Source organism: Ricinus communis, chromosome 9, assembly GCF_019578655.1.
Source record: "Ricinus communis isolate WT05 ecotype wild-type chromosome 9, ASM1957865v1, whole genome shotgun sequence".
Classification (NCBI taxonomy): Eukaryota; Viridiplantae; Streptophyta; class Magnoliopsida; order Malpighiales; family Euphorbiaceae; genus Ricinus; species Ricinus communis.
Genome location: NC_063264.1, coordinates 22,037,205 through 22,050,397, shown reverse-complemented (window position 1 = coordinate 22,050,397; position 13,193 = coordinate 22,037,205). Strand labels below are relative to the sequence as shown.

The 13,193-nt window shown below is 36.8% G+C and overlaps 1 protein-coding gene across 1 annotated transcript; it reads left to right on the top strand.

Annotated features, from left to right (window-relative positions):
• The first annotated feature begins 472 nt into the window (after positions 1-472).
• Positions 473-12,749, top strand: LOC8268832. The gene is made up of 7 exons (XM_048379651.1): positions 473-1,238; positions 1,298-2,235; positions 3,869-4,009; positions 4,137-5,889; positions 9,380-9,798; positions 10,528-11,375; positions 11,454-12,749. Exons 1-7 carry the CDS (start codon positions 761-763, stop codon positions 12,637-12,639), a joined length of 5,763 nt encoding a protein of 1,920 aa, XP_048235608.1. The 5' UTR covers positions 473-760; the 3' UTR covers positions 12,640-12,749.
• The last annotated feature ends 444 nt before the right edge of the window (positions 12,750-13,193 follow it).

Sequence of the window (13,193 nt, the reverse complement as noted above, 5' to 3'; positions counted from 1 at the left end):
GTTTCCATACAACCTATAATACATTAGCCCTTGTCAAAGTCAGGTTTTAATAAGTTATAATTTAATAGAGATTTGAGTATTAAAATATTTTTGGACTTAATACTTAATTTTGTTAGTCAAATGATATAAACTAGAGATAAAATACATAAATATTTTGTCATATTATATAAATAAGATTGATAAGATAAAACAATACTACAGTAAAATAAAACATATATTTTTAAAAGTTATATATACAAATACTACTATATAGAGAAATATTTTTTTAAGACGAGGTTTAAAAAATCTATAACATATTACAATAGAGATTTATAACTAGTCCAAATTGAAAATGTAATTTTATATAACTATGAGGTTTTTTCTATATAAAGTATTATTATAAAGAGATTTTACTGTATTGTAAAAAAAAAATTCAAATTGGAGCTAGTTAGTTCTATTAAACAATTCCAGGGAGCCAATTGATCCTTTGCCTGTCAAAGCAACATGGTGAGAGAAAAAAATCTGGGAGAAAAAAGAAAAAGGAAATTCATTTTCCCAAACCCAATGAAAATCTCTCCAGAAACAATGGATCCCTTCTTCTTCTTCTTCTTCTTCTAGGGTTTGTTTCCACCCAATCAGTCACAACCCGGACGGATCCAGCTCGGATATAACCCGGTGAGTTATCACCGAGCCACGCTTGTCATTCTCAATCTTATGCTTTAAGTCGATGTTTTTTTATTAGCTTTTGTAGATATACAGATAAAAGACATTTCTTATTGACATGCAATTGAAATCGTCTTCACCGAAAGGAAGGGATTATAGTCCAAAAAGTGGTTCTAGGGTTAAGCAAAAGCATAAGAGACTCGATGCTATATGTGAAAATGTTTATAATCAAAACCATCAGAGTGAATCCAAACCCTTGGATGATGCTAATTCGGAGCTACGCCGCAGCTCTCGAGTGCGGCGGGCTCCAGTTGTGCTTGATGTATCACCTCCACCTGTGAAAAAGCGAAAAAAGCTTGATAAGAATGTTAAGAATGTGAATTTGAGTGTTGTTAATAGACGTAGTGGTAGTGGTAGAGGTTTAAGGGGTGTTGAGATAAAGGAAGGCAACGAGCAGTTAGGGTTTCTGGATACTCCAGGGAGTTGGAGATCAAGATTGAGATCGAGGGGTAGGGTTAGGAATTTGGTGAGTAGAGAGAGAGGTGAGACAAGTAGGAAAAGGAAGCTTTTTGATGAAGAGGTAGAAATGGTGGAAAGTGAGGAGGAGGAGGAGGAGGAGGAGGAGGAGGGGAAGAAGAAGAAGAAGAACTAAAAGAGGAGTTTGATGATGATGAGAAGTTGATGGTTTTGAAATTGAAGAGGCTGGGGAGGGTTAAGGCGGTCAATGGTTTAGGGAATGAAATGAAAAATGATGAAGATAATGTGAGTGGGAAGGATGACGGTAAGGAGAGTGTTGGGAAGGATGAGATTGAAGGGGTGGAGGAGGGAATGCCGGTTTTCGGTAGTGAAATAGATGGTGGGAATGAAATGGAGGTAGTTCGAGATGAGGTTGAGGAGTGTGTGCCGGTATTAGTTGATGCAGTAGATGGTGGAAATGAGAGGGAAGAGGTGGATGATGATGGTGATGCTGTACAATTAAGGTTGGATAAGCAAGAGGAGAAAGATAGATTGGATGGTTTGGAATTGGAGAAGAACATTAATGAAAATTATAATGTTGAAAATGTGGAGCAGGGTGATAGAAAAATGGAGGAGGTGGACACTAGGATGGATGTGGAAAATGAAGGAGATGTTGAAGTTGATGAGACTCCGATGAATGATGTGGAGGATCCTAATAAGGAAGGAAATGTTGTTGAAATTGATGAGACTCTGATGAATGAGGTGAAGGATCCTAATAATGAAGGAGATATTGAGGTGAATGAAATTCCCTTGGAAGTTGAGAAAGTTGCAAAGGCAGAAAAGTCGAAGCATGATTCCCATACCCTTGGTAGGCCACAAGTTAAACAGGGTAGGTGGTGTGGCTTGTGTGGGTGTGCTAATGATGGTAAGCCACCAAAGAAATTGATTCAAGATGCTGGTGACAGTGAAAACGAGACATACAGTGGTTCATCAGCCTCAGAGGAGCCTAACTATGACATATGGGATGGATTTGGTGATGAACCTAGTTGGCTTGGCCGTCTGCTGGGTCCTATAAATGACCGACATGGTATTGCTGGAATCTGGGTTCATCAACACTGTGCTGTGTGGAGTCCGGAGGTGTGGTCTTTTCACCTAGCTTTATTTATGTATTTATTCATATATTCTGCTGTCCTTGGAAAAATGTTGACATTTACATGTATTAATAGTTAAAGGTTCTAAATCTTTTCCTATGAGCTTTCAGCATTTTTTATTTCCTTCTTTATGGTTAAGAGGCATGCATAGTGTCGATTCAGAGTTACCATCTGTATGAGGGCTTTTAGTTTGGAGTGTGCTATGTACCTGTGATATCACTGGTTGTCCTAGGTTGTTGAAAAAATTTTAAGAAAAAGAAAAGTTGATACAATACTAAGGTAGGAGTTTATCAGTATTTCTGAAACAATATCTCATGGGTGTTATTCTTTTCAAAGCTTTTGTTTTTCTTTCTACAATCTTGCAGGCTGAAAGTAGAGTTCCCCTTGTTTATTGCAAATATCTGTCAGCTTCCACGTTGAATTACTTTTACATAATTATCACAAGCATGTGGCTGCATGTGTAGATAATGAAATTTACTCTTGATTTCATTTTGGCAGTACTATAGCAAAGCTTGTGTGTTAGAGGTTTACACTTTTCTCGAGGATGAAACATTATTAAAATCTTTAACGTTCTTAATATTTCTAATCTATTGAATGAATTATGAATGTTCAATGCAACTTGAACGCATGATCAAACATGTCATGTTCACCCTCACTTAGTTTTCAATTTAAGATATTTTGTTTTGTGTGATAATGTAACATAGTCTATCAGTATATGAGTTAGAATTTATCATTAGTATTCAACAATGCAATTCTTCAGTGGAAGTGTACAGAGTTAGCATTGTCAAGGAAGATTGAGAAAGGAACAGTAATACATATCATGCTTAACAGTGTATGAAGGTACATGGTTGTTTTGAAATTTTAAGAAACCTCAGTTAATGTTGGTGTGGATTTCTTTTTAAATCTTTAGTATAGATTGTTCTTTTGCTATGATAAAAGACCTTGTTTGGGCAAAGTATATTTCATTGGTGAGAGTCGATGCTTACAGTAGCGAAGTTCAGTTTCTACTTTGTTTTGTATGAATAAAGAATTTATGACGAGTTCTAAAAAGGTTCAGTCCTTTAAATCAGCACTGAATTTATATAATCCTTTAAAATGAATTCCTTTTGACTGCTACCACCATGGGTTAATCAAATGTTTGCTTTTCCTATGAAGAACTTAACCCTATTGGTTTTGTTCCTTTAGTGTGTTATGACTATTTGATATGTCATCTTTATTGAATGCAGAGTGGAACTTATTTGTTGAAGGTAGTGTGTACTTCCTCATGTATGTGGTTGTTTGTTTTTTGATCTAGGTGTTTTTGATCCTTTGAATGAATTTATCTGATTCTATCTGTTCAAAAGATTATCAGGGGACAACATTATACCATCTCTATTCTTGCTTCTTGCCTTGTGATGGAACATTTTTTTTAGGAAGTAAGCAACAACCTTTACTGCTTAATGCTCATAGTCTTTTGTTTATATATCTGAACAACCTAAATTTTATCTTACCGTTTATTATTTAGCTATAATATTTGCTGCTAGAAGAATTTGAGGTTTTTATTTGTAATTCTTATTTACAGTCTTTAGATTTAAATGTAATGTGCAGGAACTCCTGATTCATTGTGATTCCATCTACAGGTTTATTTTGCTGGTTTGGGTTGCTTAAAAAATGTAAGGGCTGCACTTTGTAGAGGAAGAGCACTAAAATGCACGAGATGTGGAAGACCTGGGGCAACTATTGGTTGTCGTGTTGATCGGTGTCCAAAAACTTACCACTTGGTTTGTTATTTGTATTTGTTATGCAAAGCATTACCTTTTTTGTTGTAGCCTTCTGTTTAATTACAATGCAGCAAATCATAAGTTCTAACTTACTCTCTTTTCCCCTTCTTGCTTTTATATTTTGCAGCCTTGTGCCCGAGCTAATGGCTGCATTTTTTATCATCGAAAATTTCTTATAGCATGCACGGATCATCGACATCTGTTCCAACCTTATGGTAATCAAAATTTGATGCGGATAAAGAAATTGAAAGCCAGGAAAATGAAATTAGAAGTAAGAAAAAGATCAAATGATGCTTGGCGGAAGGATATTGAAGCTGAAGAAAAATGGTTGGAGAATTGTGGGGAGGATGAAGAGTTTTTGAAACGTGAGAGCAAGAGGCTTCATCGAGATTTGCTGAGAATTGCACCTGCATACATTGGAGGCTCTGATTCTGAGAGTCTAAAACTATTTGAGGGATGGGATTCTGTTGCTGGCCTTAAGGATGTGATACAGTGTATGAAGGAAGTAGTTATTTTACCGCTTTTATATCCTGAGTTCTTCAATAATCTAGGGATTACACCTCCTAGGGGTGTTCTTTTGCATGGATATCCTGGAACAGGTAAAACTCTGGTGGTGCGGGCCTTGATTGGTTCATGTGCTCGTGGTGATAAGCGGATTGCATATTTTGCTCGTAAAGGTGCAGACTGCTTAGGAAAATATGTAGGTGATGCTGAGCGCCAGCTAAGACTCTTGTTTCAAGTTGCTGAGAAGTGTCAGCCTTCTATCATATTTTTTGATGAGATAGATGGTTTAGCACCTTGTCGTACGAGGCAGCAAGATCAGACTCACAGTTCAGTTGTCTCCACATTGCTTGCTCTAATGGATGGATTAAAATCCCGAGGTTCAGTTGTGGTGATTGGAGCAACAAATCGCCCTGAGGCTGTTGATCCAGCATTGCGTAGGCCTGGGAGATTTGATAGGGAGATTTACTTTCCACTACCATCAATTGAGGACAGGGCTGCCATACTCTCACTTCACACACGAAGGTGGCCAAAACCAGTAACTGGATCTTTACTACACTGGGTTGCAAGTAGAACTGTTGGCTTTGCTGGTGCTGATCTGCAGGCTCTTTGCTCGCAGGCTGCCATTATTGCTCTGAAGAGGAATTTTCCTTTGCATGAAATGTTATCTGCTGCTGAAAAGAAAGCTCCTGGTGCTAATTGTGTTCCACTTCCAGCATTTACAGTGGAAGAGAGGGATTGGTTAGAGGCTTTAGCATGTGCCCCACCTCCCTGCTCTCGTAGAGAAGCAGGAATAGCCGCTAATGATTTGATAACTTGTCCTCTTCCTGTCCACCTAATTCCTTGTTTACTCTGTCCGTTAACCAAGTTACTTGTTTCCCTCCATCTTGATGAACGCCTATGGCTTCCTCCTCCTCTTTCTAAAGCTGCTACAATGGTTAAAAGTGTGATTATTTCTACTTTAGCGAAGAAAAATCTCCCTAGCAATCAGTGGTGGTTCCATGTTGATAATCTTCTTAAACAAACTGAAGTTGCTAATGAAATTCAGAGAAGGCTTTCAGTGGCTGGCATATTAATTGAAGAGAACAGCTATACTCATGCTCATGCCATTGATGAAAATGACGATGATGGTGTTCAGTTTGAACCTTCAGTGTGCAGTAAGAGATTGAGCACCAGTTTTTTGAGAGGTATATCTCTTACATCAAGAAAGAAAGGATACCGGATATTGGTTGCTGGGGGTCCGAGATCTGGACAGAGGCATGTTGCTTCTTGCATGCTTAATTGTTTTCTTGGGAATGTTGAAGTTCAGAAGGTTGATCTTGCTACAATTTCACAAGAAGGACATGGTGATTTAGTCCTGGGGATTACACAATTATTGAGTATGTTCACCTCTCTCTCTCTCTCTCACACACACACACACACACACACACACACACACACAATGAATAAATAAAGAAATTAATTAAACCTTTAAAAACAGAGAAAATAACCTGAATTATTGTGCTTGACAATTTGAGCTGCAACTGTCAATATTTGATTTTTTTTGGGACTTCACTCCTGTAGTTTATGGTGCATCTTTGTGCCATGCTAAGGATTTGGCAGTATTGCAAGCTGATTCAGATTTTCACTTTCAAGTTTTCTGCTACTTGATTTTTTAAGGATTAGTTTCCTGTTCTTTGTTCTCTTGTCAAGAATTATACTATTCTGTGTATCTATTGGAAAATGGCCAAGTTCTTTATTATGTTATGTAGTTTGCACTGAATTTTTGGTCAATTATCTTCCATCTACTAGCTGTGTATTTAACGTGGAATTGGGTATTAATGTGTTTAAACAACACATGACATCCAGCTTAGGACATCTTGGGCATAACAACTAAGGTTGAAATTGCACGACACAGCAATCAAAGAGTTTAGAATCTATCCTACGGGAATATCGAGTTGATCTTGTTGAGTTGATGATGTAGGACAGATTTAGAGTAAGCTCTTCTACAGGTAAATTTGCGGAAAATAGAGAAGTGAAAGGCTGAACTCTGATGTTTATGACGAGATCTGAAAAATGTGGTACTTTAATGAGCAAAGAAAAGATAGAAACTTCTAAGAATTACACCTAGAAGCTTTTGACCCCCAAGAAAAGGTTTCTTCAGAATTACACCTAGAGAAGAATTAACACACAATTCAAAGTTGCAGCATTTCTGTAATTTTTATTGAACTGTAATCTGAAAATTAACTCTCAACTATTACAAGTGTAGGTAGTTGGATTAGGAATTTTTAATTAGGAAAATTAGAAACTAATACACACTAGGAAATACAAAACCAACTAAAACTCCTAAATCAGGCTTAAAATAAAATAAAAACTCTTAAAATAAATTTAAACTACTGTTCTAGCTGTGCTGGAAATTACAAAAATGCCATTTGGGTATTGAAATTGTAAATATTAGATCAAAATTGTAAATCTCTTGTTTCTTTGAATTTTGTTTTTCTTGATATTTTCCTTGTCCGCATAATTCTCCCCAGACTGGAGAAAACTCGACCTCGAGTTTTGAAATGCTTACGAAGCAAAAACAATACGATGGCTGAATTCGGCCTTCTTAACTATTGCTAGCAAACAAAATACTTGAAACCTCCCTGTTGACTCATCTATGAACTCATTAGGAATAATGAAGTCCACCTCTTGAACACTATCAATAGGTAAAACAAATTCCCCATCTGTAGAGTCTTTCATACCTGATCAACAAATTTGACATATTGTTTCTCTTCCGCATGTTGATAATCATCTTGCAAAAGCGCTACTTGTAGTTGCCTTTCTAAATCTTCCTTTGCTTGAATAGGGTTGATATGTACAATGCCTTGAACATGCGAATTTTGGAGCAGGTTCGAGGTTTGATGTTTCGTGATTGTAGGATTTGACTTTTTGTCACTTTTCCATGTTGATCATACAGCTGAATGGGCTCTTTTAGTAGCTGCAATTGTTGTTCCGCCTTTCTGCTTGCTGAGACTGTCTCTAGTTGTATAATAAGCTTTACCACTTGCTGTCTTGATATTCCTGCATGTGAATCTAGCTTTGAAACTTCTAGTTGCACGTGTTGAAGCTTTTCCTCGTCAAATTGTAAGTTTGCAGAACTTTCTAGTTGCTGGTTCTGCACTTTCTAGTAAAAGATTTCTTGCTCCTTCACCAACACTAGGCATAGTTTGCAGATTAGGTCTTAGGTTGATTTTGGTACAGCTTGTAGATTTTGATAAACTCGTGCACAATGTTCTTCAACAATCTTGGACGCAGCTTGTACACTTAGGGGCTGGTTTTTGAAGAAATAATGGTTTTGGAAGTTTGATTGCCTTGGGAATCCTCTAAATAACTCATCCATCATAGCATTCAAATGATCAGACCTTGAACTCATCTTATCATTCAATTAATCAAAATTTGATTCACGCTCTTTATGAAAAAGAATTCTGCTTTTCAAATTGCTTCAAGTACTTTGCAATTGGCATGCAGCTATATGTTGAATTATATACCTTTTCATGCATTCTTTGGCGATAATACGGTGGCAAAAATTTTTCTTCAATCACCGTCTTTTTGTGGTTTCTGAAGACCTCCTGATTTAGTATTCCTGTAGTTATCTTGTGAATCTCAAATGCTGATATACGGGACTGATGGGTAACTGCTACTGTCTTGTGCCAAAAGGAAAATTTACTATCTGCCCTTGACTATGAAAATTACAACTATACAGGTATATTGAACTGGCAACTAACTTAGATTGTCTGGTCTAATTTCTTTAGTTGTCAAGCTTGCTTCATGAATTTCTAGTACGGTTTCACCTATATCCTGATAGAAGGTTGGTTGAGAATTATTGTTGTTATGGTGAAGCCTAGTTTGTTAATTACCAGCACAAATTGAACTAAACATCTATGACTTCCACCATTGCCTTTAACCATGCAAAGATAACAAAATTGTATAATGAATTACCATTACTAGTAACTTATTGTTTGTGCTTCCATTACATCATAGCTGCACGAGCATGACCAGATAAAAAGCAGAAACCGCATTTATTAATTTTGCATTCCTGCATCCTAACTATGCTTGTTAGAGGAAGAGTGGCGTCGTCCTTTTCTGGCTTTAAGAGGGTCAGCTACTTCTAACCACTTAGAAGAGGCCAATCTGAATGTAGATCTCCTAGAGGTTTGTAATGTGGTGGAGTTCAGTTAGAGCTTTAATAGTACATCTTTCTAGGATGACAGAAGAATCTGAAAAAAAAAAATGATAGTGGTACTATTTTAAGACATCTCACAGGCAGTCCCTTCCTCTCTCTGTGTGCAAAGTTTGCTTTGCCAGTTGGTGTCACACATGGAAGGTAAAAGAGCCCCATTCTCGAAATATTAGAAACATGATTGACAGTATTCAATGTGCTTCAGCATAGGAGGATAAGCAACTTGCTTTACAATTACAATGCTATGCATATTTATAGCACTGGAACTGCCAAGATGTTAAAACATATAATTAGAAGGGTATGGTGCCCATGGAATGAATATCTATGTACATCCAAATAGAAAGGCACTGGTCCTTTCCTGCACCATCCTACCTAAAAGTATTCCTGTTGCTTTGCTTTCGTGGTTGTTGGGTAGAACAACCAATCATATTTTGTTGAACAAGCAGGACTGTTGCCTAGGGTATATTAGGCCTTCCTATTTTTTTTAATGATTTTAGCTAACAAAATGAGAGTATTGATGTAATTTTGTTTGTAATATACCTTTGTTATTGAAGTGTTTGCCTGTGAAATTTTGTTTGAGACATGTTGACGTTAGCTTTAACACAAATTTGCTACAGTCTTGAATAAAGAAGCACCATGAATCCTCACATTATCTGTCATTCTGGCAGTGAAATGTGCCAGCTTTCAGTCATTAGTGATATTCATGCCAAGAATTGATTTATGGGCTGTCGAGGCTTGTCGTCAAGTTACCAAGGAGAATGGTGCATCTTCAACTGATCAGCTGTCTGAGAAAACAGAATGTTATTCCCCATCTCTTCAAGATGTTGGAAAGGAAAATGCGTCTGAGAAAGCAGAATCTTGTTACAAACCTATTCAAGATGTTGGACAGGAAAAGGTGTCTGAGAAAACAGAATCTTATTCTACACCTATTGAAGTCAATGACAAGGAAAATGAAACCTTTGCACATAAATGCAGAGAATCTGAAATGCAACAGCCTCAAAATGCGACCCTAATTGCCTCACATTCCTGGTGCTCATTTGTTGAGCAGGTGGAAAATATATCTGTATCGACATCCTTGATCATTCTGGTATGTTGTTTTGGTTGATTCTATATGTTTTTATGATTCTTAGAAGAGTGCTTTACCATATTGATGTGATTAGTCTGTTTTGCTTGTTAATTTGACTAATCAAATATGATTTAGGTGATGAAGCTGTTGTTTGTTGCCTTCACCTTCTGAGGATATCATGATTATTGATTCCAGTACTTGAGTACATGCAGATGCTGTAGATTTCTCATAAATCATAATGCAATGATGATTATTAATTACAATGCTAAAAAGAAACTAGGAATGAAACTTAGATATTAAGCCATAGTAAAGAAATTATGTAATTACTAGACCTAATTTAAGACCAATTGGAGTGCAATAAAGCTTATTACAAGTAACAACAGAAAGTTATGGAAATCATAGCATAAAATCAAACAGAAAGCATGAATACAAGATATGTATTTACCAGGAACAAACTTAAAGCTAAACAACTAAAACCGAAGTCTAAACATAGGTTTTATAATTGATGTTTCTTGTCCAGCCATGCATTCATGCGACAAATAAGTTATTTGGCAAGTCTTCATGTGTTCTGGTCACCGAATACCAACTAGGCAGGCTCTGTTAAGAAAGAAGCTGATAGATATTCTTCACTGGAGACATTCTATATGCATCTTTGTTTAATGTGATTGATTATTCATATGATGACCTACATGTCCCGCAAGAACTGCCTCTGGCGAATATTGAATGTTCACATATCTTACTTTCTAACAGGCTACTTCAGAAATTCCATATCTGGAACTCCCACAAGAAATAATGCAATTCTTTGAGAGTGATGTCTCAAACAGTACTGAGTTGACTCCTTTGGAGCATACAGTGCCCCGATTCTCAGTGCATGTTGGCGACGATTTCAACCGTGATTTGGTGGTCAGTCTTTCTGCAGCTAAGTTATTGGGGGATATTACGCAACTCTTTGTTTTATTAATTCATCAGAAAGCGCATATCCATACCACATCTGTCCAGTACAAATTTTGTGATTCTGTTCAAACATGTGCTACAGAAAATCAATTTAAGAAGAATGGCTCAGGTGTTGAAAATGATTTTGGAAAAGCATTTCCTCATGATCATTCAAAAGTTGCATCACCACCAAGTAATAAAAGTTTAAAAGGAAAATCAAGCTTGCTTTTAGCAATATCAGCATTTGGCTATCAAATACTTCGTTGTCCTCATTTTGCTGAACTTTGCTGGGTCACATCAAAACTGAAAGAAGGTCCTTGTGCAGATTTTAATGGGCCTTGGAAGGGCTGGCCTTTTAATTCTTGCTTTATCCATCCTGGTAATATGGATAATGTGCCAGCTACTTATAGCACAGGAAATATCAAAAGCAAAGACAAGTATAGCTTAGTCAGAGGTTTAATTGCTGTTGGTTTATCAGCATACAGAGGTGTGTACAAATCGCTTAGAGAGGTCTCCTTTGAGGTAAGGAAAGTTCTTGAGCTTCTAGTTGGACAAGTAAATGAAAAGATACAGGCTGGGAAAGATAGATACCAATACATTCGTCTCCTATCACAAGTTGCATATCTGGAAGACATGGTTAACAGCTGGGCACATGCATTGCAAAGGTACTGTTGACATTTGCCGTTTATATACGTGGAGCTTCATTTTGTAGATTGTAACTAACAAAAAGTTTTTCCTTTCAGTTTAGAACTTGACAATCAAATTAAACTGGCAAATGCTGGTCAAAGTACCCCCGATTTTCCATGTGATTATGCTTCTGTGGAGAATTCAATCCAAAATGAGGAATGCAGAGGAGTCATACCTAATAAAAGCGCCCAAGAATCTGAAGGCGTAGAAGGTAGTCCTGTGAAACTTGCTCCTGGAAATGTTGAGGGTGTTCAATTGATTGAAGGGGAAAATGGTTTTGGCCTTTCTGGTTCTGATATCAGAGGTGTGCTTTCAGAAGATTTATCTCCAAAGCAGAATGTCCATTGTGATCATACCAACTTAGATAAGAATCTTCAGAGTTTTACTTCAGATAACCAACTGGTTGATAAGAATACAGATGAACAGAATGGGATTACTCTTGGACAACGCGAACCAAAAAATACCAGTGCTCTTAAAGTCGTTACTGGACTGGATAATGGATCCTTGAAACATTCAAATGGATTGACAGTCGCTGATATTGGTGTCCATTCTGAGGGTGGTGTCTGTAATTCAAGTGAACAGTGTACCAACAAGTTTGCTGGCCCCTCAAAACCCTGTGACCGGATTGATGGAATGGTTGCAACGGAAGAGGGAGCTAAATGCAAGGATAATCAGCCCAACTGCAGCGACTTCTCTCCAGGCAAAGATACCAGTCATTTTGCTGATTGCGAAGTTGTATGTTCTTATATTTGTTGCTATGGATGCCTCCACATGCTCCAAAAAATGATTCAGGAAGTTCTTGTTCATAAATGGGAACTAAACAATAGCCATTGGAGAGTAGATGATGTTCATGATGTTGTTTCATCATTGTCTGTGGATCTTCTATCAGCAGTTAGAAAAGCTAATGTTACAAGTGATTCGATTCACGGAAACCTGAGATGTGCTAATCCTGACATATTGTCTGAATCTTCAGAAATGCAAAATTGTCGCTGTCAAAGTTCAGGAAATAGTTTAGCTCTCGCAGCAGAGTGTAGTTGTCACTCCATGGCGGGGTTTGCAACTGCAAAAGCAAATGGCTCCCCAAATTCAGACTTGAGGATTGAACTGGAATTTATTTTCAGAGATGGCGTTCTGGTACCCGTAGATACTAACAAAAATATTTCTTTCCATTGTAAATATGAGACTTTATGCCTTTGTTCTATTATAAAGTCAGTAGTAATGATGAAGCAGCCTTCTGATTGATATTATATCATCACAGCATGGATTAGCCATGCTATTATGGTGTTTTTGCGGAATCTAGGTGTAAATTTTAATTTAAGAGGTCGTATAAAGAATCAAAATTTTGTTGGGCAGCTGCACATTTTTGCTGTTTTATTTTTGCCCCCACTCCATGTGTGTGTTTTTTGTAATGGTTAGGCATAAGTAGAAGAGGAGAAAAAAGTAGAAAACAAATAATTAGAAAATAGCCTAGTTATAAAAGAAATCTAAACATTTGTGTTTAGTGATATTTTGGCTGATTTTTAAAAAATTATCAATTTATTCATAATTTCAGTATTTAGATGTAATTTTGATCAAAATGAAATTTTAGTTAAAATTAGCTGAAATAGCACCGAAGATGAATCTCATACTGTATATCTATTAAAAAAAGGTTGGTGTGTTCAACCGTCTTATTATTTAATATGTTCACTCATATTTTAAAAATTGATTTGCATCAAACCAAACTACTTTCTCAAACCAATTTATCAAACACTTTACCAAACACCAAAACCCTAAATTTACAAATTTGTGTAGACAGA